The 26,292-nt window shown below is 39.4% G+C and overlaps 1 protein-coding gene across 2 annotated transcripts in view; it reads right to left on the reverse strand.

Annotated features, from left to right (window-relative positions):
• The window catches only part of GPC5 (glypican 5), a 1,547,826-nt gene that overhangs the window by 1,179,249 nt on the left and 342,285 nt on the right, over nucleotides 1–26,292 (reverse strand). For both annotated transcript variants that reach the window (XM_025263152.3, XM_044927162.2), the window contains exon 4: nucleotides 16,949–17,082. In XM_025263152.3, coding sequence (XP_025118937.3) covers nucleotides 16,949–17,082 — 134 coding nt within the window. The remainder of the gene's footprint in view (nucleotides 1–16,948; nucleotides 17,083–26,292) is intronic.

Raw genomic sequence — 26,292 nt, forward strand, 5'->3', positions numbered from 1 at the left:
TTTGTCAACTTTCAGAGACCTCCAGAACTGGTATGTATCAATCATTCCAAGTCTCCAATTAGCTCATTACTTGCACACTACATACATGGGAAACATTGGGTAGCCTAAATAAGTATTGGGTTGGCCAAAACGTTCATTCAGGTTTGGAAACATCCAAATGAATTTTTGACCAACAAAATGCATCTCCAAAACGTGATAAAAAAAAATAATAATTATAAACTGTAGTTCAGCTCCTCTTTTTCCAGACTCAATCAACAAGCTTAGCACAGAGATCCAGAGACAGACTTTAATAAGTTAATTTCCTTCTTCAAATATTACAAACAGAACAAGAAGGTAGTGCTTTTAACAGTAAGGTTCTGTAGGAATCAGAGGAAGAAGAGGAAGGAAAAAAATAAAAAAGTTAGGAACTTAGGACTATAGAGAGAAATATCAATATTTAGGATAGGTGATGATACTTCTTCCTTTGTTGTTGTTGTTCACTTACTAAGTCATATCCAGCTAGTTGTGACCCCATGGACTACAGCATTTGAGGCTTCCTGGTCCTTCACTATTTCCCTTAGTTTGCTCAAACTCATGTCCATTGAGTCAGTGATGCTATCCAATCATTTTATTCTCTGTTGTCCTCTTCTCCTCCTGCCTTCAATCTTTCCCAGCATCAGGGTCTTTTCAAATGAGTCAGTTCTTCACATCAGGTGGCCAAGGTATTGGAACTTGAGCTTCAGCATCAGTCCTTTCAATGAATATTCGGGATTGATTTCCTTTAGGATTGACTGTTTTCATCTCCTTGCTGTCCAAGGGACTCTCAAGAGTCTTCTTCAACAACGCAATTTGAAAACATCAATTCTTTGGTGCTCAACCTTCTTTATGGTCCAACTCTTACACCTGTACATGACTACTGGAAAAGCCATAGATTTGACTATATGGACCTTTGTCAGCAAACTGATGTCTCTGCTTTTGAATATGCTGTCTACTTTTGTCATACCTTTTCTCCCAAGGAGCAAACTTTGCCTTTCAATTTTGTGACTGCAGTCACCATGAGAGAGTCATTTCGTAGGCAGGTTGATAAGAAGTCTAGGGGTCCCCAAGGAGAGAGGGGTCTGGAATTCTCAAGGAGAAAGAAAGGATAAATTCTTTTTCCTCTACATTCCTTAGGATTATATAACAATGTATCCTGCCTGAGGACAGTCTCTGGATTAAACCTTCTGACTAATCCTGTTATCTTAAAATTAAATTATGGGAGTAGGTCTGGTGAGGTTTTACAACCTCCAGACATTCTTTGGATTCATCGGAGAGTGTATAACTCCATTGCTAACACTAGCAAGCAGGTACTCTTTCTACCCACTTCTGATGTCTATGTCAGAAGCTTTCTCTATCTCCTTTATACTTTAATAAAACTTTATCACACAAAAGCTCTGAGCGATCAAGCCTCATCTCTGGCCCCAGATTGAATTCTTCTCCTCCAGAGGCCAAGAATCTCAGCATCTTTGCATGGTTCAGCAACAACCTTTCAACCATCCACAGTGATTTGGAGCCCAAGAAAATAAAGTCTGTCACTTCTGCCTTAGTTCACACTTATTCTGCATTTTGGCCATTCTGCCATTGCAGAAAATGAAGAGAAACTAAAGAGCCTCTTGATGAAGGTGAAAGAAGAGAATGAAAAAACTGGCTTAAAATTCAACATTCAAAAAACAAAAATCATGGCATCTGGTCCCATCAATTCATGGCAAAAAGATGGGGAAAATGGAAACAGTGATAGACTTTATTTTCTTGGGTTCTGAGATCACTGCAAATGGTAACTGCAGCCACGAAATTAAGATGCTTGCTCCTTGGAAGAAAAGCTACGACCAACCTAGACAACATATTCAAAACCAGAGACATCACTTTGCCGACAAAGGTCCATATAGTCAAAGCTATAGTTTTTATAGTAGTCATGTTGGAGAAGGAAATGGCAACCCACTCCAGTACTCTTGCCTGGAAAATCCCAGGGACGGTGGAGCCTGGTAGGCTGCAGTCCATGGGGTTGCTAGGAGTCGGACACGACTCAGCGACTTCACTTTCACTCTTCACTTTCATGCATTGGAGAAGGAAATGGCAACCCACTCCATATTCTTGCCTGGAGAATCCCAGGGACAGGGGAGCCTGGTGGGCTGCCGTCTCTGGGGTCACACAGAGTCGGACATGACTGAAGCATCTTAGCAGCAGCAGCAGCATGGATATGAGAGTTGGACTATAGAGAACTCTGAGTGCCAAAGAATTGATGCTTTTGAACTGTGGTGTTGGAGAAGACTCTTGAGAGCACTTTGGACTGCAAGGACAACCAACCAGTCAATCCTAAAGGAAATAAATTCTGAATATTCATTGGAAGGACTGATGCTCAAGTTGAAGCTCCAGTACTTTGGCCACCTGATGATAAAAGATGACTCATTGAAAAAGATCAAGATCTGGGAAAGATTGAAGGCAAGAGGAGAAGGAGACAACATAGGATGAGATAGTTGGATGGTATCACAGACTCAATGGACATGAGTTTGAGCAAACTCTTGGAGATAATGAAGAACAGAGAAACCTGGTGTGCTGCAGTACATGGAGTCACAAAGAGTTGGACACAGATGAGAGACTGAACAACAACTTTCCACATTTACTTTAGGAACTTTTTCAGATGTGTCTAGGTAAGATCTCCTAGAGGCAGCATCTGAGACAGGCATGTGGATGCAGGAGATTTACTGAGAGACTGTTCTTAAGAGAAGGGCAATAGCAGTTAAGCAGTGATGTTGGTTCAGCTTCAGTCAGATCCCATAAGGAGAGCTGCAGCATGAATTTCACCACATATTTGTTCCCACCACCTTGAGCAAAGGCAAGCCTTTTATCCCGCTGTGTAGGTTAGTCATTGCATGCAAGCTGTCACCAAGGAGGTGAGGTAGGTGGGAGTTTACCTCCCTCATCTAGGTGGGTGACGTGGTATGACAGCCACTCTTCAGGATGATTCCCAGTAATTTTTCCTTCCTGCCTCTGAGTAGTCCCCTTCCACACTGATAAAGCTGACCTGTAGAACCTTTTGGTTCAATTCAGTCACTCAGTCGTGTCTGACTCTTTGCAACCCCATGAATTGCAGCACACCAGGCCTCCCTGTCCATCACCAACTCCCGGAGTTCACTCAAACTCATGTCCATTAAGTCGGTGATGCCATCCGGCCATCTTATCCTCTGCCATCCCCTTCTCCTTCTGCCTCCAATCCTTCCCAGCATCAGAGTCTGTTCCAATGAGTCAACTCTTCGCATGAGGTGGTCAGAGTATTGGAGTTTCAGCTTTAGCATCATTCCTTCCAAAGAACACCCAGGACTGATCTCCTTTAGGATGGACTGGTTAGATCTCCTTGCAGTCCAAGGGACTCTCAAGAGTCTTCTCCAACACCACAGTTCAAAAGCATCAATTCTTCAGCACTCAGCTTTCTTCACAGTCCAACTCTCACATCCATACATGATCACCGGAAAAACCATAGACTTGACTAGATGGACCTTTGTTGGCAAAGGAATATCTCTGTTTTTTAATATGCTATCTAGGTTGCTTATAACTTTCCTTCCAAGGAGTAATCATCTTTTAATTTCATGGCTGCAATCACCATCTGCAGTGATTTTGGAGCCCAGAAAAACAAAGTCAGCCACTGTTTCCACTGCCTCCCCATCTATTTCCCATGAAGTGATGGGACCAGATGCCATGATCTTCATTTTCTGAATGTTGAGTTTTAAGCCAACCTTTTCACTCTCCACTTTCACTTTCATCAAGAGGCTTTTTAGTTCCTCTTCACTTTCTGCCATAAGGATGGTGTCATCTGCATATCTGAGGCTCTTGATATTTCTCCCAGCAATCTTGATTCCAGCTTGTGCTGCTTCTAGCCCAGCGTTTCTCATGATGTGCTCTGCATAGAAGTTAAATAAGCAGGGTGACAATACACAGCCTTGATGTACTCCTTTTCCGATTTGGAACCAGTCTGTTTTTCCATGTCCAGTTCTAACTGTTGCTTCCTGACCTGCATATAGGTTTCTCAAGAGGCAGGTCAGGTGGTCTGGTATTCCCATCTATTTCAATTTTCCACAGTTTGTTGTGATCCATGCAGTCAAAGGCTTTGGCATAGTCAATAAAGCAGAAATAGATGTTTTTCTTGAACTCTTGCTTTTTCGATGATCCAGTGGATGTTGGCAATTTGATCTCTGGTTCCTCTGCCTTTTCTAAAACTAGCTTGAAATTTAAAAGCTCACGATTCACGTATTGTTGAAGCCTGGCTTGGAGAATTTTGAGCAATACTTTACTAGCACGTGAGATGAGTGCAATTGTGCGGTAGTTTGAGCATTCTTTGGCATTGCCTTTCTTTGGGATTGGAATGAAAGCCGACCTTTCCAGTCCTGTGGCCACTGCTGAGTTTTCCAAATTTGCTGGCACATTGAGTACAGCACTTTCACAGCATCATCTTTCAGGATTTGAAATAACTCAACTGGAATTCCATCACCTCCACTAGCTTTGTTCGTAGTGATGCTTTCTAAGGCCCACTTGACTTCCCATTCCAGGATGTCTGGCTCTAGGTACCTGATCAGAGCATCATGATTATCTGTGTCATGAAGATCTTTTTTGTACAGTTCTTCTGTGTATTCTTGCCACCTCTTCTTAATATCTTCTGCTTCTGTTAGGTCCATACCATTTCTGTCCTTTATAGAGCCCATCTTTGCATGAGATGCTCCCTTGGTATCTCTAATTTTCTTGAAGAGATCTCTAGTCTTTCCCATTCTGTTGTTTTCCTCTATTTTTTGCATTGATTGCTGAGGAAGTCTTTCTTATCTCTCCTTGCTATTCTTTGGAACTCTGCATTCAGATGCTTATATCTTTCCTTTTATCCTTTGCTTTTCACTTATCTTCTTTTCACAGCTATTTGTAAGGCTCCCCAGGCAGCTATTTTGCTTTTTTGCATTTCTTTTCCATGGCGATGGTCTTGATCCCTGTCTTCTGTACAATGTCACGAACCTCCATCCATAGTTTATCAGGCACTCTATCTATCAGATCTAGTCCCTTAAATCTATTTCTCACTTCCATTGTATAATCATAAGGGATTTGATTTAGGTCATACCTGAATGGTCTAGTGGTTTTCCCTACTTTCTTCAATTTAAGTCTGAATTTGGCAATAAGGAGTTCATGATCTGAGCCACAGTCAGCATCCAGTCTTGTTTTTGCTGACTGTATAGAGCTTCTCCATCTTTGGCTGCAAAGAACATAATCAATCTGATTTCAGTGTTGACCATCTGGTGATGTCCATGTGTAGAGTCTTCTCTTGTGTTGTTGGAAGAGGGTGTTTGCTATGACCAGTGCGTTCTCTTGGCCAAACTCTATTAGCTTGGTCCTGCTTCATTCTGTACTCCAAGGCCAAATTTGCCTGTTACCCCAGGTGTTTTTTGACTTCCTACTTTTGCATTCCAGTCCTCCATAATGAAAAGGACATCTTTTTGGGGTGTTAGTTCTAAAAGGTTTTGTAGGTCTTTATAGCACCATTCAACTTCAGCTACTTCAGCGTTACTGGTTGGGGCACAGGCTTGGATTACTGTGATATTGAATGATTTGCCTTGGAAACAAACAGAGATCATTTGTCATTTTTGAAATTGCATCCAAGTACTGCATTTTGGACTCTTTTGTTGACCATGATGGCTACTCCATTTCTTCTAAGGGATTCCTGCCCACAGTAGTAGATACAATGGTCATCTGAGTTAAATTCAACCATTCCAGTCCATTTTAGTTCACTGATTCCTAGAATGTGGATGTTTACTCTTGCCATCTCCTGTTTGACCACTTCCAATTTGCCTTGATTCATGGACCTAACATTCCAGGTTCCTATGCAATATTGCTCTGTACAGCATCAGACCTTGCTTCTATCATCAGTCACAACCACAACTGGGTATTGTTTTTGCTTTGGCTCCATCCCTTCATTTTTTCTGGAGTTATTTCTCCACTGATATCCAGTAGCATATATTGGGCACCTAACGACGAGGGGAGTTCCTCTTTCAGTGTCCTATCATTTTGCCTTTTCATACTGTTCATGGGGTTCTCAAGGCAAGAATACTGAAGTGGTTTGCCATTCCCTTCTCCAGTGCACCACATTCTGTCAGACCTCTCCACCATGACCCATCTGTCTTGGGTGGCCCCATATGGCATGGCTTATTTCCTTGAGTTAGACAAGGGTATGGTCTGTATGATCAGATTGACTAGTTTTCTGTGATTATGATTTCAGTGTTTCTGCCCTGTGATGCCCTCTCGCAACACCTACAATCTTACTTGGGTTTCTCTTACCTTGGACGTAGAACCTTTAGAATATTGCAAAAATGACCATGTGGGACTTGGAGGCTAGATCATAAAAGACTCAGCAGCTTCTGCCTTACTTTCTCTTAGATTGCTTGCACTGAGGGAAACCAGCCACAACATGGTGAGAAAACTGAAGTGGTTCTGTGCAGAAGTCATTGTGACAAAAAACCAAGTCCTTGGGCTTCCCTAGTGACTCAGTGGTAAAGAATTTGCCTGCCAATGCAGAAGACACAGGTTCGATCCTTGATCCAGGATGATTCCACATGCTGCAAAACAATTAAGTCTGTGTAGCACCACTACTGGGCCCGTGGCTCTAGATCCTGTGCTCCTCATCAAGAGAAGTCACTGCAATGAGAAGCCCTTGCACCACCAGAGAGTAGGCTTCCGACAGCTAGAGAAAAGCCTGTTCAGCAATGAAGACTCAGCACAGCCTAAAATAAATAAATACATTAAAAAAAAAAAAAAAAAGAAAGAAAGAAGCCTCCTGCCAATAGCTATGTGTGAATGAGCTCTCTTGGGAGATAATCACTCCAGTCCCACTCAAACCTTCAGACTGACTGCAGCCCCAGCTGACTTCTTGAAAGCAATCTCCAGAGACCCTGAGCCAAAATCCCAGTTAAGCAGCTCCCAAATTGTTGACCCACAGAAAGTTATGTAATAAATGCTTATGTTACTTTAAGCCACTAAGTTTGGAATGATTGGTTAGGTAGCAATACATAACCAATAAAGAAGGCTCATATGTGTTGAGGGAAATGCCCCAGATAATAAGGCAGCTGTGCATTATCTGCAGCCAGGACACAGTGGCCAAGAAGCAGGTAAAATGACCAGGCAAAGGGATGCGAGCAGGGCATCAGCAACATTCACGGCCTTAGTTACCTTTCACGTTAGATGTTTCCATCAAACCCTTCATGCTACTTAATGGAGTACCATGTCATAAATGTAATCATGGCTTGGACATTTACAGTTTTAAAAATGTAGCTGGCAACAACTTGAAGTTCTAGACCTAGTGAAAATATTCTTGAAAAATGAAGGTAGTTTCAAACAACGGCTGAGAGAATTCATCACTAGTAATAAGCAATGAGAAATGAGTACTCAGGCTGAAGCAAAATAATTCTGGATGAACTCATGGAACTTAAAAAAAAAAAAGTACCAGAAAGAATATGTGAGTAATTACATGTAAATATTGACTACTTTTAGGGCTTCCATGGTAGCTCAGAGGGTAAAGAATCTGCCTATAATGCAGGAGACCCCAGTTCAATTCCTGGATTGGAAAGATCCACTGGAGAATGGATAGGCCACCCACTCCAGTATTCCTGGGCTTCCCTGGTGGCTCAGATGGTAAAGAATCCACCTGCAATGTGGGAGACCTGTGTTCAATTCCTGGGTTGGGAAGATGCCCTGGAGAAGGGAACAGCTATCCACTCCAGTGTTCTGGCCTGGAGAATCCACATGGACAGAGTCAGTGGGCTACAGTCCATTTGTTCACAAAGTCAGACATGACTGAGTGACTAAGCACAGCACAACACTGACCACTCAAAGACAAAATAACAAAAGTTCTTGGTGGTTGTTAAAATGTTGGTAGAAATAAGATTTGTTGACAAAAATAGCACAAATCCTAGTAAGAGAGTAAATGTTAGTCGCTCAGTCGTGTCCAACTTTTTGTGACCCCATTGACTGCAGCCCACCAGGCTCCTCTGTCCATGAGATTTTCCAGGCAAGGATACTGGAGTGGGATGCTATTTCCTTCTCCAGGGGATCTTCCAAACCCTAGGATCAAACCTGGGTCTCCTGCACTGCAGGCAGATTCTTTACCAACTGAGCTACAACGGAAGCCACAGTAAGAGAGTAATGGAGTGAAACTGCTGAGGTGCTTAGATTGTTCAACGAAATGGTAAAACTTTTCATTTAAAGTAGAAGGTAAAAATTAAAAGTGCATACTGTGATCCCTATGAAAACCATTAAAAGAAGAATAAAGAAACACAAATCTAAAAAGCTATGAAGACAAGAAACAATAAATACCAGCTAAACTCAAAGGAAAACAAGAGAAAGCAATACAATATTGTAAAGCAATTATCCTCCATTTAAAAATAAATGAATTTTTAAAGAGAGAAAATAACCAAGACAAGAAGGTACATGTTTACCAAAAAAAAAAAAAAAAAAGAAGAAGGAAAGAAAGAAGGAATAAAGAAAAACATAGTGTAAAGGGAAAACAGATAAAAAGATGGTAGCCTTAAACCCAACTATTACTTCAGTATATTACATGTCAATGTAAAACGCTGTAGAACCAACCTAATATTGAGTCATTTATGTCAAGAACAAAACAGAGATGGTCAATGCAGATGTATAAAGGAAACTTAACCTAACCTTACAGGAATTGACAGCTCTTTTCATGAATTGGCAGAGGACACCAGCCAATCCCTCAAACACCAGTCTTTTTATGCTGTCTCTGAACTTCCTGCTCCCCTAATTCAGTTACCCTAATCCAAATAAGAAAGAAGACCAGTAGGCAACCAATTAGCTGAAAAAAAAAAAAAAAAACAAATAATCTCCATATTTATCCATAAAATCCTCTAGTCTGTTAGCAACTCAGAACTCATTGCTCCCATAGCCTTGAGTTTCCAGTTTTGCAGGATGCAATTCTTGTAATAAACTCAACTTTCTGCCTTTTTTTCTTAATTCAGTACAGAGTTTGGTTTTTGACACCATGGACTAAATGTGCTAAGTCGCTTCAGTCACGGCCAACTCTGTGCAACCCCATGGACTGTAGCCAGACAGGCTCCTCTGTCCATGGGTTTCTCCAGGCAAGGATACTGGAGTGGGTTGCCATGCCCTTCTCCATGGGATCTTCCCCACTCAATCATTCACGGGTGATTGAACTCGTGGCTCCTACATCTCCTGCACTGGCAGTCGGATTCCTTACAACTAGCACTGCCTGGGAAGCCCAAGGGCACAAGGGCCAATCTGCACACCTGAGGCCTGATGGCAGCCTGTCACCTGAGGGCAGAGGATGCTGAGAAGTTGCCTGTAGGAGGCTGGAGAGCCATGGGGTCAAGATCTCACAGGGCCTATCAAGCCTTGGCCAAAACATCCCACTTAAAAAACAAAATCTTAATCATTGTTTAGTAAATGCTGTTGGCTACCTCACCTCAAAGAGATCAAATTAGTTATGTCAAAAATGGTTATATAAATATAACCTCAAAAGAATTTTTTGAATAATGGAAAATATATAAATTAAACTCTTACTCTGCCACAAAGACCTCAAAACATACATGTTTTAAATCCTGTGCCATAAATCTACCATAAGTTTAAACAACAAAATTTTATTACAAGATATGCCAATAAAGAAACTAAGTCTAAATTATAACAATGTAATTTTAAAAGACTATGGCTTATTTAGGGCTCCTCTTGTGGCTCAGCAGTTAAGAATATGGCTGCAGTGCAGGAGCCACAGGAAACACGGCTTCAGCCCCTGGGTTGGGAAGATCCCCTGGAGGAGGGCATGGCAACTGCTCCGGTATTCTTGCCTGGAGATGTCCAAGGACAGAGGAGCTTGGTGGGCTGCAGTCCATGGGGTCGCAAAGAATCAGACATGACTGAGGTGACTTAGCAGCAACAGCAGCATGACTTCTTTATATATAAAAACAGTTTTAAGGTTTTAGTAAATAAAATAGTGTTTATTTTCATTTACATGGTAAGACAAAGACACTGCTGCATTTTACAAACTATATCAGATATAAGCAAATTTCCCAGGGATACCTCCTAAGAAGGTGGACTCTAGTGTATATGAGTTTCACCAGGTACAGCAAGCCTCTTACCAGAATGGCTGTACAAGGGCACCATACGATGACCCACAGAGACAACCCAGTCCCATGAACAGACTGACCATTAGAAATGGAGTATAAAAAAGTAGCCATATACAGCATTATAAACATATCTTTGACTGAATCAGTCTTTGTATTCAATATAACTTTCATCAAAACTCAAGATTAGAAAATATATTTGAAAAAATAAATTCCACAAACATCTAAGAAAATTTTGTAAAAGAGTAAATAAGAGAGCTCACAAGATTAACAAAATCTTTAAGAGCAAAAGAAAAAATAGAAAATAAAAAAGGAAACAGCAATTTCATAGAGAGCTTAAAAGAGGTCAGTGTATCTATCTTTGGGAACTTTGAATGAGTATGAATCTTTTTAAACAATTAGCGAGAAAAGGAAAATGATAGATTGTTTTAGAGTATCCCTTGAAATCTGCCTCAGAACTGAAAACTTAAGCTGTAACTTTACATCATATATGCCATATATAAAGATGTAGTCTCTGCATATATTAATGTGAGAAACAAAACTATAGTGCTAGTATGAAAAACAGAATATATATTTTTCAATTGATGCAGGAAAGACATTTTTATACAAGAAAAATATTTTGTAAACTTAAGAATTTTTAACAAAGATCACTTTAGACTAAATTACCCATAAACTCATTTTTTTTACATTTAACTAAAATATCATCTTAGATAGAACATGTTTTCACAGTTTAAAACTAATATACAATATACAGAACATAAAAAAACTCCTACAAATGGATAAATTAAATCTTCAAAGGAATCTTGTAGGAAATTGAACAAACAGAGGAAAAGGAAATTCAGAGAAGACAGAAAAACAGAATTGTAGGAAATGATTAAAAATTTAAAACTATATTAGTTTGTATTAGTTAACTTATATAATTAAACTTTACTTGTTAACATATGAGCAATAAGAAACTAGCTCACCCATGAAATAACAGTGGGATGTGAATTAACAAAAAAAGACAGTACAAGAAAAAAAAAATCCTTGGAAATTAAAAATTAAAAAATGTCATTTTATTTAACACAAAAAATGGCCATCCTAACCCTCATCTCAGCCTCCACATACCTTTACTATAGTAATAGTAAGGCTGGGTTCTCCTGAAAAGATCCCTGCACAAGTCCAACCTTTAAACAGCATAAATCTTCCTTCATGTCGTCCCTTAAGGGACCTGTGGCCTTTTTGCTTCCCAGGAATACATACCAGCTGTCAGTTAACTATAATCCTAAAGACCCAGAATGCCATTCTACTCTCTCCATCTGACTGGGGCTTACAGAGGTCAAGGGAGTTTAAATTTTAGGCTCACATTGGGCCAAGTGAGTCCACAGAAGTTTGTCTATTTCACACTTCAGAATATGTTTTTAGAAGACACACAGTCCCCATACTGGTTCCTCAACTCATGGAGCAAGGGCCAAACTGAAGTCCCTAAAACTACCTCTTGTACAGAAATAGTAAAACAAAGGACTATTATATCTGTACTGGTTCTGATACCAATTCCAGTAGAGAACTGGTATAAGAGAGGATACCAATTGGTAGAGAGGAAGTAGGGGACTCCACAGCAGCAAAAGTGATTTTTCCACAGCAGCAGGGTGTCTGAAAATCCACCTCAATTCTGACACTATATACTCAGAAATGGCATCAGATTCCACAAATTAATAGTTCAGTCCTATAAGATGGTGCCCCCTACCATCACACACACATACACACACACTTCAGACGGCAGTCTCAAGTCCAGGTTGTCACCTGTACTTCTGACCAACTGGCTATAAATCACATGTTGCATGACCTCCTCTCCTCTTGGATTTGATTCATTTTCTAGAGCAGCTCACAGAACTCTAAGAAATGGTTTACTTACTAGGTCAGCAGTTTATTATAAAAGGATATGGCTCTGGAACAGCCAGATGGAAGAGCTACACAGGGCAAGGTGCTGGAGGATGGAACATACAGCTTCTTTTCACTCTCTCCTGGCAGGCCACTCCCCCAGCAGTTCCAGGTGTTCACCAGGCAGGATGCTCTCCAAAGCACCTTCTTTGGGGCTTTACAGAGGCTTCATTACACAGCTGTGACTGATTAACTCATTGGACACTGGCAATTGAGTCAACCCTGTGACCCCTTCCCCCTCACCAGAGTCTGGAAAGTGAGACTAAAAGTGAACCTTCAGCAATTTCCCTGCTCCATCCAGTGGCTAAGATTCTGTACTTCCACTGCAGAGGGTGTGGGTTCTATTCCTGGTCAGGGACTAAAATCCCACATGCTACTCAGCCAAAAAAATAAAAAAGAGAGAAAGAGAGAGCTTTGTGTTTAAAAAATTCCAACCTTCTAATCACATGTTGACTTTCCAGATAACCAGCCCCCATACTTAGGTGGGATCCAAAAGTCACCTCATTAAGAGAACAAAAAATAACATTCTGCTTTCATCATAGGAAGATCCAAGCATTTTAGTAGTTCTATGTCACAAATGGTGTCAAAGAACAAATATATATTTCTTACCTTATATCACACTACCACAATATGCTCAGGGAATTGCTCAGTTTAGGGTCATGAAGCCAGGAAAAGTGTAATAATGGTGATCCTAACACCTCACCACTGACTTCACTTGCTCGGCCTGTCTGTGTGCATTGGGTGGCCATGGAGAAAGGTTGGATTATCATAACCAGAGTCAGACAGTGACTCCAATTACATGCTCCTTTGCATGTGTTGTCTGCTAGAGCAAATCAAAACATGTCCTGCCACCTGCTATCCAGCTAATGATTTGACAAATGCTCTTCTCTCCTTACCAATTAGTAAGGACAATTAGAAACATTTCACTTTCAGCTGGCAAGAACAGTTACTATTAGACCTCAAAGCAATTCTCCCACTCCATGACAGACAAGAGCCACAATCATCCAGACATCCTACAGGACACCAAGCTGATAATCAAATATTGATCACATTATCCTAGATAACTTAGTAGACAAGTGAATGACTCTGATGGGGAAAATATTGACATTTTGAGTGCTTGACAATTCAGCAGGGTTTCTAAATCTCTAGTAGTCTAAATCTAATTGTGATATTCTTCTAATTTAAAAGGCAAATCTCTGCACAGATAACCTAGAGCACAGGAAGAAGCACAGACATTTTTGGATCCCTTTGCATGTTAGAGAAAACATATTACACATGTATTACAACATAGCATGCTGCTATAATGCATTTATAAAATATCACCAAGCTGCTCAGATGTTCAGTCTAGACTACTTAGTTCATTTATTCAATGGTAACTGAAGTATTGGTGGCAAATAAACATGTTCTGCAGAGACTCCTGAAAGCCCCATTAGAAAAATCAAAGTATAGACATCAAGAGTTTTGGAGTAAAGTCATTTTTTCTTTTATTGAACACTATTTTTGGTTAGTTGATTGGCTGATCGGTTGGTGGATCTGTCACTCAGTATGTTGGTCAACTGGTTGGTTTACAACTGGACTCTGACAGAAACTGCATATTTGACCATAAGCCAGCAAGTGACTCTGCGACCTGAGATGCCCATGAGGAGCTAAGTGCTATCTGATCTGCCAGGCTATAAGATCAGGCTTGTATTAAAGCAATATAACATCAAGGGGAAGTGATCTACTGGAAATCAAGCTCAAGCAGATGGAAAAATCACAAGATGCCTGGAAGATAGCCCAGACTCAGTAAGCACCTATTCCTATGCTGCCCCATCTACTTCAATCAAAATTTATGACCTCAAGGGGAAAGATCAGTTGATGAAAGGTAAATAAAATTCAGGTTGTGAAAGGAAAATCAAAATGGTATTTCCAACAGAGCTTTCTAAAATGGAGCCAGGAGTCTGCTGAGGAAGTGTGATGTATGCATATTTCAGCCTGGATGGAATCTGACCTTCAACCACATATTGTCTTAATACAGGCACCCAAAATATCTGCCCAATGATACTCATCTCATCCTTACCCCAAATAACTCATGTCAGACTATCCATTGATTGAACCTGAAAATAAAATAGAATTGAATCCTGAATAGCCCTTAAGAATAAATATTTCCTTTCTTTCATCAGAATCAATCATAATGATTTCCAGACAACTTTAACAACCTTGGTGGCTTTTGTCTTTATAAGCCCCTGACTCTTTGCCCACCTTCAACAGTTTCATCTGAATCTGTGTCTCTGGAATTGCAATTCTTAAGAGCAAAATAAACTCTTTTCTTATTTGCAGCCTTCTGCACTGTTTGGTTTAAAAAGTCTACCTTACGATAAGAAAGGATAAATAAAATTCAGGTCTGGTTAATGGATGCTGCTCTCTGCTAAGTCACTGCAGTTGTGTCAGACTCCTTGCAACCCAATGAACTATAGCCTGTCAGGCTCTTCTGTCCACAGGATTCTCCAGGCAAGAATACTGGAGTGGGTTGCCACACACTCCTCCAAGGGATCTTCCCAACCTAGGGATCAAACCTACTTCTCTTATGTATCTCCCATTGGCAAGCAGGTTCTTTACCACTAGCGCCACCTGGGAAGCCCCTGTTTATGGATAAGTCTCCACAGTATATAGGCCTCAAGCAGAAATATACTATCACAGCAATTAAGTTCCATTCAGGAGTGGCAATAAAAATGTGTAAAAATCAAATGCTAAGTAGGCTCAAGTGCAGGATCTCTGGTTGTTCAAGAAATTAACCTATGATGAGCTTATGCTTATTCACAGGAAATGGCTAATGGTGACTGACCAGTCAAGAGCATAGAAATAGAGAGTTTGCAAGACTGGTGACATAGAGGTCTACTCAATGACCAGGATAGATTCTTAAAAAACTTTCCATTTAGATAAGCCCGCTCACTGCTCTTGAGTCATTTTGTAACATTTCACCTGCGTGGTCTTAGTTTGCAAGGGAATAAACCATGTTAAGTATTGGGTTTTGTCTTGGTTTTCCAGTATCAAGGTCATTTTGGTGGTGAAACTGCCATAACCTTTAGGAACTTAAGATCTTCCTTACATGGGTTTTACTATAAGAACCACCATAGCCAAAGCATGTGGTGCTGGTGGTTTAGCTGTTAAGTAGTGTTCAACTCTTTGAAATCCCATGGATTGTAGCCCACCAGACTCCTCTGTCCATGGGATTTCCCAGGCAAGAATATTGGAGTGGGTTGTCATTTCTCTTTCCAGGGGTTATTCTCAATCCAGGGATAGAACCTGGGTCTTCTGCTGGGCAGGTGAGTTCTTTACTACTGTGCCACCCAGAAGCCCAACCAACACATACCGATTTCTCAAATGCAAGAAATGACTACTGATCACTATAAATGCTTAAACTGAAAAAAGAAAACTACTCCCCCCCCAAAAAAAAAAAAATCACAGCTACTTTACATGCAAACATTGTGCTAACTGTATTGCTATTGTAGCACATAACCAGCAATAGCTCAGTTCTTTATCCCTTGCTTATAACCCAACTGAGGAGAGGACGAGGCAAGTAGGAGCACTATCCCAAAAGGAAAGAAACTAATTTTAAATTATAGAGAGTGTTGCTGCTGCTGCTAAGTCGCTTCAGTCGTGTCCGACTCTGTGCGATCCCATAGACAGTAGCCCATCAGGTTCCCCCATCCCTAGGATTCTCCAGGCAATAACACTGGAGTGGGTTGCCATTTCCTTCTCCAATGCATGAAAGTGAAAGTGAAAGTGAAGTCACTCAGTCATGTCTGACTATTAGTGACACCATGGACTGCAGCCTACCAGGCTCCTCCATCCATGGGATTTTCCAGGCAAGAGTACTGGAGTGGGGTGTCATCGCCTTCTCCAAATCTATGTAAAACACTGAATTCTCCAAAAGGCATTGTTAGAAATAATTGTTTGAATTAATAAACAAATACATAATTCTGAATTTCAGTTCAATTAAAAACTACTGAGAAACTAATATTTGCCATTGTACTGGTCAATTGAATACCAAAACAAATGTTCCCTCCAGTATTAAACAGTTTTTAGTTTAATCACCAATTAACCAAAAGGATACTAATGAAGGCTTTAATTTAACAAGTGAAATAATAATGGGCACAGTATAGAAATGTGAGTTACAGAAGCAAGCCACTAAATCAATGCTTATAATTTTGAGTCAACAGATGGAAATTTTCAGCATTCAAGATAAAAGGTATTGCCATTATTTTCTTTTAACAGATACCTAACATTCAGTAACATTTGTCACATCATTTATATGAACACTCTTTGTCTTGCATTCTGTCCAATATAGTAGTCACTAGTTACATGTAAAACTTTAACTAAAATTAATTGAAATTATGTAACATTAAAAATTCAATCATGTCACACTAGCCACATTTTTTTTTTTTTTTTTTTTTTTTTTTTTGTGGTAAGATCACTTACCTACCATGAGATCTGCCCTCTTTATAAACTCTGAAGTATATAACTCAATATTGTTTACCACAAGGAGGGGGAAATAAGGAGTTACTATTCAATGGGCATAGTTTCAATTAAGCAAGAGGACTGTCACAGATTGCTGTACTAACACTGGACACCAGCCACATTTGAAGTGTACCATGATCATATGTGTGTAAGGCAGGCCACATTGCATTATAAAAAAATATCCCTCATCTTAGGTATTTCGGTCTTCTGAGTTGAACCTGTCTTCCTAGTTAACAGAATAGGAGGAAGCGATGAATTTTAAAGGTAATTAATGTTGATCTTTTGTTTCTTCATTAGTGTATTTTGTTCTACTTAATTGAAAACATTCTATTCTCTTGTAAAATTAATGGCTTACTTTCTTTCTCTTTCTGGTTGTAAAACAAATGTCTTACTTTCTTCTGTTGGCAAGTGTCTCTTCACCGTTTCTTATAGAGATCTTCATTCCATGCTTCTCTTTGCTTCCATCAAAAGAACAACGGGGGCTTTGTGTGGGTGTTCTGACTGGACGGCCACAAATCTTATTTACCTTTTAAATAGAAAATATTAAAGACAGTTAGAAACCATGCTCCAGTCTTTCTGAGAATGTAATGTTTGCTAGAGTTTAAAGCAAAGACATGTTTTACTTACACCACAGTATTAACCTTTAAGACTTACAAAGTTTGCTAATTTTTAAAGTTTGTTAGTTAGTTCAGTCACTCAGTCATGTCCAACTCTTTGCGACCCCATAAATTGCAGCATGCCAGGCCTCCCTGTCCATCACCAACTCCCGGAGTTCACTCAAACCCATGTCGATCGAGGCGGTGATGCCATCCAGCCATCTCATCCTCTGTCGTCACCTTCTCCTCCTGCCCCCAATCCCTCCCAGCATCAGGGTCTTTTCCAATGACTCAACTCTTCACATGAGGTGGCCAAAGTATTGGAGTTTCAGTTTCATTATCAGTCCTTCCAATGAATACCCAGGACTGATCTCCTTTAGGATGGACTGGTTGGATCTCAATTTTTAAAGTAGAGGGAATCAAATTATCTATATAAAATGGCAATCATAATAAATTAATGCTATACACATTTATACAGTTTGAATGTATGCAAATGCAAAATACATGAATAAAAACATATATGCAAAATCAGAGAACTGCATTAATAAATTAGCCTGCTAGTATAAATAAAACTATTTAACCAAAGTAGTTATTATTTATGGTTTATATTCATATCATTGACTAATCACATACCTGTACTAAGTTTCTTAATAAAGTAATTTGCTATTGAACATGTGGTCCAGTTCTATGTGAGTTCTAAGGGTAGTTTTCTTCTTAAAATCTTTCTTAGAAAAGGCAAGAAATATGCTTATATGAGATTTCATTTTGTAATAGTTATATATCTTCTTTCTCATTCTAGTTTGCATTCAAGGGAGTTATTCATGGTTTATTTTAAAAAATTATTTATAGAACTGAAAATTTTACTTTTTAATATTACTTACCTAACAAAGATCTTCATATAACTTATGAAATTATCACTGAAAATTAAGTAATTAATTGGACACATTATCATGTAAAGCATCAAAAAAGATTCACAAGATAACTTACGTATTCAAAAAGGCACAGTAGTATAGTTAAAAATACATAAAAGCATTGCCTCTGAATCAAGAGACTTTGGTTCTTGTCCTAATATATGCTTCTTAATTGCTGAGATCTTGATAACAGTGACAGACCTTTATAGAACTTGATTCTCTTATATGTAATATGAAGAACTTAGAATAAATTATTCTAAAGTTCCCTTACAGTGTAAATTTTTAAAAAAATTTCCATTAATGAGCATTAAAGTTATGCTTCACCTCATTTATTTAAACCATAATTATTTTGTTTCAATATGTGCAAAGAACATGTACTAGATGTTGTAGGAAATAAAAGATTAGAAATTTAAACTAAAAGAGCTGACAATTTAGAAGGAAAGAATAAAATCCTCCCATACATCAAAATGCATATGTACCTTAGAACAAGTCCTTGCCTTAACAGCTTCCAGCCCACCCTGCCAATGCAAAAACTTTAGAAAACCCTGAAAAAAGCCCTTGCCCATGCTTGTTTGGCCTCAGTCCTCCTGCCAAAGCCACTGGGCACACATGGTCAGCATAGGGACACTCCCAGACAAGACCTTACCTTCAAGAGCAGGAGAGGTAATTATTTCACCCAAATTATAGAGACAAACAAAAAAAAGCCAAACAAAATGAGAAGACAGAGAAATATGTTCCAAATGAAAGCACAAGATAAAGCCCCAGAACAACAACAACAAAAACCTCTCATAAAATGGAGACAAGCAATTTATTTAATAGAATGATTGAAGTTACATTCATAAAAAAGCACACCAAACTCAGGAGAGGGCTAGAGGAACACAGTGAGAATTTAAACAAAGAAATTGAAAATGTAAAACAAATATTATATGTAATATACATAAATATACACACACACACACAAACCTCATGGTAAGCAAAACTCTGAAATAGATCAGTTCAGTTCAGTCACTCAGTCATGTCCAACTCTTTCTGACCCCATGGACTGCAGCACGCCAGGCCTCCCTGTCCATCACCAACTCCTGGAGTTTACTCAAACTCATGTCCATTGAGTTGGTGATGCCATCCAGCCATCTTATCCTCTCTTGTCCCCTTCTCCTCCTGCTTTCAATCTTTCCCAGCAGCAGGGTCTTTTCAAATGAGTCACTTCTTCACATCAGCTGGCCAAAGGAGTTTCACCTTCAGTATCAGTCCTTCCAATGAATATTCAGGACTAATTTCCTTTAAGATGGACTGGTTGGATCTCCTTGCAGTCCAAGGGACTCTCAAGAGTCTTCTCCAACACCACAGTTCAAAAGCATCAAATCTTCAGAGCTCAGCTTTCTTTAGAGTCCAACTCTCACATCCATACATGACTACAGGAAAAACATAGCTTTGACAAGATGGACCTTTGTCTGCAAAGTAATGTCTGCTTTTTAATATGCTGTCTAGGTTGGTCATAACTTTCCTTCCAAGGAGTAAGTGTCTTAATTTCATGGCTGCAGTGTCACCATCTGCAGGGATTTTGGAGCCCAAGAAAATAAAGTCTCTCATTGTTTCCACTGTTTCCCCATCTATTTGCCATGAAGTGATGGGACCGGATGCCATGATCTTAGTTTTCTGAATGTTGAGCTTTAAGCCAACTTTTTCACTCTCCTCTCACTTTCATCAACAGGCTCTTTAGTATTTCTTCCCTTTCTGCCATAAGGGTGATGTCATCTGCATATCTGAGGTTATTGATATTTCTCATGGCGATCTTGATTCCAGCTTGTGATTCATCCAGCCCAGCGTTTTGCATGATGTACTCTGCATATAAGTTAAATAAGCAGGGTGACGATATACAGACTTGACATACTGCTTTTCCTATTTGGAACCAGTCTGTTGTTCCATGTCCAGTCCTAACTGTTGCTTCCTGACCTGCATACAAATTTCTCAAGAGGTAGGTCAGGTTGTCTGGTATTCCCATCTCTTTCAGAATTTTCCACAGTTTGTTGTGATCCACACAGTCAAAGGTTTTGGCATAGTCAATAAAGGAGAAATATATGTTTTTCTGGAACTCTCTTGCTTTTTTGATGATCCAACATGTGTTGGCAATTTGATATCAGGTTCCTCTGCCTTTTCTAAATCCAGGTTGAACATCTGGAAGTTCACGGTTCACATATCTTTGAAGCCTGGCTTGGAGAATTTTGAGCATTACTTTGCTAGCATGTGAGATGAGTGCAATAGTGCGGTAGTTTGAGCATTCTTTGGCATTGCCTTTCTTTGGGACTGGAATGAAAACTGACCTTTTCGAGTCCTGTGGCCACTGCTGAGTTTTCCAAATTTGCTGGCATATTGACTACAACACTTTCACAGCATCATCATTTAGGATTTGAAAGAGCTCAACTGGAATTCTATCACCTCCACTAGTTTTGTTCATAGTGATGCTTCCTAAGGCCCACTTGACTTCCCATTCCAGGATGTCTGGCTCTAGGTGAGTGATCATATTATCGTGATTATTTGGGTCGTGAAGATCTTTTTTGTATAGCTTTTCTGTTTTGCCAAGAGAACGCACTGGTAATAGCAAACGGACTCTTCCAACAACACAAGAGAAGGCTCTATACATGGACATCAGCAGATGGTCAATACCAAAATCAGATTGATTATATTCTTTGCAGCCAAAGATGGAGAATCTCTATAAAGTCAGCAAAAACAAGACAGGGAGCTGACTGTTGCTCAGATCATGAACTCCTTATCGCCAAATTCAGACTTAAATTGAAAAAAATAGAGAAAACCACTAGACCATTCAGGTTTGATCTAAATCAAATCCCTTATGACTATACAGTGGAAGTGACAAATAGATTCAAGGGATTAGATCTGATAGACATAGTGCCTGAAGAACTATGGACAGAAGTTCATTGTATTGTACAGGAAGCAGGGGTCAAGACCATCCCCAAAAATGGCTGTAGAAACAGGCAAATTTGGCCTTGGAGTACAGAATGAAGCAGGGCAAAGGCTAATAGAGCAAAAAAAGAAATACCTACTGCCAGGGTCCAGCCCCGGTGGATCCAGGGAATTCGAAGGGGGGACGGCGTCAGCAATCAGGAAACAATAGCTTATTTAAATGTTAATTAAAGATATAAAGAGTGGTTAAATAGGGATATCTCAGTGAGAAAATTCAGTGGAGAAAAGAGTCTGAATAACTTGATTTACATGTAAAACCAATAAAACTCCAAGACAAGGAGTTTACACCATCCACGTAGGCCGCAGGCGTCCTCCCGTTCTCCCGAAGGAGAGGAGACACTAAGGCCTCCCAGGTCAGATCTTAGAAGCCCAGGCAAAATTAGTAGACTTGACGAGCCTCCACGCTCCAGATGGGAATTCAGCTAGAAGGTGAGAGAAAGAATGACATGGGGAGACCAAGCTTCAATGAACAAGGCCCGTAGCTTTATTTTCAACAGGGGCTTTTATACCCTAAGTTGCACATAGAGGATAATAGGGGGTGTGAAATCATGCAAAGTCAGCAGTCTTTGATCCTTATTGAGACCAGTCTTTCATTTCTGCAAATTTATCGTATACAAATGGTTTAGGTAATTTACATCATATTCTGGCCAGAAGGCCTGTTAACATTTTATGACTCTGACAAAGGTTTGTCAACCATAAGATTTATTTTCTCTAAGAGTAATTATTTTAAAGTTTGGCGCCATCCTCCGGTGTTAGATAAAGTTGCATTCCTGTAGGACAAAGGTGCAGTGGGTTTACACCAAAGGAAAGAATTTATTACCTTAAGGGTCTAAAGTTGTTAACACCAAGGCCACTACTTATTTTTTTTACATACCAACTATATTAATACACTTCAAAGGATACAATACAGGGGATGTGGAAACTTGGCAGCAAGCATTGGCTCAACAATGAAATCTTCTACTAGTTCTATTCTGACAATTTCTAACTCTCCGAGAGGCTCTATACTATGTGAATATCTTAAGCTTCCTGTGCCTCTCGCAGTTGGGAGACTGTAAACAATCGTATGTGTAGCTATAGGAGTCCGGGTAAACCTGTCAGGCAAGTTAGAGAGCCATCTGAGGGGTTTGGATGTAAACACTCCTATTATGCCCAAGAGGCTAATTAGCCAGAGCTCTAAGTTGATTTCCTTCAGAGAAAAGGTCGTCGGGGATAGCCGCCCCCGTGACTGTCAGAGGAGCTGGTGAAAGTCATGAAGCAGTAAAACAGACAGACTCTGGTTTTGGGGTAGATGCTCAGGCAGGCCCAGAGGGGCACCCCTCGAGTTCTGGCTCGCCTTGCCCACCAGAACTCTCCCACATAACCTTGTTATGGGTGGGGACTCCAGTGCCGGCTCCCAGCAACATACCACCTGGACAGAAAATCAGTAGGCAAAAATTGGCCTTAAATGACAGATTAGACTAAATGTACTTAATAGATATCCATAGAACATTCCACCCCCAAACAGCAGAATACATATTCTTTTCAAGGTCACATGGAATACTCCCCAGGATATATCACATGCTTGGTCACAAAATAAATCTCAATAAATTAGAGAAAATTGAAATCATATCAAGCATCTTCTCTGACCACAAAGATATGAAACAAGAAAACAATTACAGGAAAAAAAAAGAATTGAAAAAACACAAACACATGGAGACTGAATAATATGCTGCTGCTGCTGCTGCTAAGTTGCTTCAGTCATGGCCGATTCTGTGTGACCCCATAGACAGCAGCCCACCAGGCTCCCTCGTCCCTGGGATTATGTAGGCAAGGGTACTGGAGTAGGGTGCCACTGCCTTCTCCAATAATATGCTACTAACAACAAAAAATAAAAAGGTCAATAGAGAAATCTAAAAATTTCTTGAGACTAATCAAAACGAAGACTCAACTTTCCAAAGTCTATAGGATGTGGCAAAAGCAGTCCTAAGAGGGATTAGGACTATAGTGAGACAGGATAGTGAGACAGGATAGTGTGTCAGGCCTATCTCAGGAAATAAGGGAAATCTCAAATAAGCAATCTAACATGACACTCAAAAGAACTACAAAAAGAAGAAAAAACAAAGTCTAAAGTTAATAGAAGGAAGGAAATAATAAAGATCAGAGTAGAAATAAATGAGGTAGAGAACAAAAAGAAAAGATCAATGAAACTAAGAGCTGGGTTTTAAAAAAATCTATATAAAATTGATAAACCCTTAGCCAGACTCATAAAAAAAGGAGATGGCCCAAATAAATAAAACTAGAAATGAAGAAAGTACCACTGATATCATAGAAATACATACAATCATAAGATAATACTACAATTATAAGCCAAAATTTGGACCATGTACAAGAAATGGATAAATTCCTAGATACATATAATCTTCCAAGACTGAATCAGGAAGAAACAAAAAATCTGTACAGAACCATTAATAGTAACTAAATTAAATCAGCAATTAAAAACTTTCCACCAAAGTTCAGAACAGATAGCTTCATAGGGGAATTCTACAAAACATTTAAAGAAAAGCTAATACCCATTCTTCTCAAATTATTCTGAAAAACTGAAGATAATGGAACACATTCAATATCATTCTACAAGACCAGCAATATCCTGATATCAAAACCAGACAGAGACATTACAAATAAAAGAAAATTAACAGGCCAATATCCCTGATAAACACAGAGGCAAAAATCCTCAAAAAATATTAACAGACTTCATTCAACACTACAATAAGATCATAGGTCATGATCAAGTGAGATTTACTGAAAGGATGCAGGGCTCCCCTGGTGACTCAGATGATAAAGAATCCGCCTGCAATGTAGGAGACCTGGGTTCCATCCCTGGGTTGGGAAGATGCCCTGGAGAAGGGAATGGCTACCCACTCCAGTATTCTTGCCTGGAGAATCCCATGGATAGAGGAGCCTGGCAGGCTACAGCCCATGGGGTCACAAAGAGTCTGCTGCTGCTGCTGCCAAGTCACTTCAGTCATGTCCGACTCTGTGTGACCCCATAGACGGCAGCCCACCAGGCTCTGCCGTTCCTGGGATTCTCCAGGCAAGAACACTGGAGTGGAGTGGGTTGCCATTTCCTTCTCCAATGCATGAAAGTGAAAAGTGAAAGTGAAGTCGCTCAGTCATGTCTGACTCTTAGTGACCCCCTGGACTGCAGCCTACCAGGCTCCTCCGTCCATGGGATTTTCCAGGCAAGAGTACTGGAGTGGGGTGCCATCGCCTTCTCCGCACAAAGAGTCAGACATGACTAAATGACTAAGCATAGCACAGATGCAGGATGATTCAGTATCCACAAATCAATTAATGTGATACACCAGATTAACAAAGGAAGGATAAAAATCACATGATCATCTCAATAGATACAGAAAAATCATTTGACAAAATTCAACATCCATTCGTGACAAAAACTCAATAATGTTGGTATTGAGGAAACATTTAGTTAGGCATAGTCAGTCCGTCTCTGATGTGTCCAACTCTGCAACCCCATGGGCTATAGCCCAACAGGTTCCTTTGGCCATGGAATTCTCCAGGTAAAAATACTGGAGTAGGTTGCCATTCCCTTCTCTAGGGTATCTCCCTGACTCAGGGATCAAACCTGGGCCTCCCACATTGCAGGCAGATTCTTTACCATCTATAGAGGAAACATACCCCAACAAAATAAAAGCCATTTATGATAAACACACAGCTAACATCATACTCACCAGTGAAAATCTGAAAGCTTTTTGGAAGTCCTAGTGACAGCAATCAGACAACAACAACAAAAATGAATAAATAAAAAGTCATCAAATTGGAAGAGAGTAAAACTCTCACTATTTGCAGACAACATGATATTATACATAGCAAACTCTAAAGACTCTACCTAAAAGCTATCAAAATAAATGAATTCAGTAATGTCACATGATACAAAATAAATATACAGAAATTTGTTGCATTTCTATACATTTATACTGAACTATCAGAAAGAGAAATCAAGAAAATAATCCCATTTGCAATGACATCAAAAAGAATAAAACACCTAGGAATAAATTTAACCAAAATGATGAACGACTTGTATTCTGAAAACTACGACTCTGATGAAAGAAATTGAAGACAACACAAAAAAATGAAAACTATTCTGTGTTCATGAATTAGAAGCACTAAAATAATTAAATACTCAAATATTTACAATAGCCAAGACATGAAAGCAACCTAAATAAGTATCCATCAACAGATGAAAGGATAAAGAAGATACAATATATAGAGGTGACCCTTCAAAAATATGGGTGTTAGGGGCACCAAACTACACAGTCAAAAATCCACATGTAACTTTAAAGTCCACTCTGTGTATCCACATTCATGGATTCAACCAACTGTGGATATGGTGGTGCTGAAGTACATGTTTATCAAAAGAAAAAAAAAAAGCCCTCACATGCATGGATAAAATCCACATATACGTTAAAACCTATGTTGTCCAAGAACTAGGTGTACAACAACTGTATATACAATGGACTATTACCTAGCCATTTTTAAAAAGAATGAAATCTTGCCATTTGCAACAACATGAATGGATCTGGAGGGTATAGAAAGAGATAAATACTACTCTTTCACTTATACTGACATATAAAAACAAAACAAACAAATATAACAAAATAGGAACAGACTGAGATATAGAGAACAAACTGGTGGTTGCCACAGGGGAGGCAGTTGGGGGTGATGGGCAGATTAGATGAAAGGGATTCTGAGTACAAACTATCTGTTCCTACATGACTGTGACTGTATATCAGATCAAAGGCTGTGATGTAGAGCACAGGAAATACAGTCAATAATATTAACTTTGCATGGTGTGTAGTCTATAAAAATATTGAAAACACTATATTGTACACCTGAAACTAATATGGCATTGGAAGTCAATTATACTTCAATAAAAAAGAAAATGAAATAAAACTGTAACATGTAGAAAATGAACAGAATAATTCTGGGGTGTTTAGGGAAGAGATTCAGTAGGTGATGTCTTAATAACAGACTAAAAGATAAAACTAGAAGTTGGTCAGGTGGACAAAGTGGGAAAGCTCCAGAAGAGAGTAGAAAAGCAAAGAGGTGTATAACAACATGTTTCAGAGAACAAAGGTGACACCTAAAAGATGAGATAAGACACAAAAATGTAAGGTAAGACCTTAGAAATGAGGGAAGACATAAAAATGCCATATATGTGGTGATGGATGTTAATCAGACTTATTGTGGTAA

This window comes from Bubalus bubalis, chromosome 13 (assembly GCF_019923935.1).
Source record: "Bubalus bubalis isolate 160015118507 breed Murrah chromosome 13, NDDB_SH_1, whole genome shotgun sequence".
NCBI classification, from domain to species: domain Eukaryota; kingdom Metazoa; phylum Chordata; class Mammalia; order Artiodactyla; family Bovidae; genus Bubalus; species Bubalus bubalis.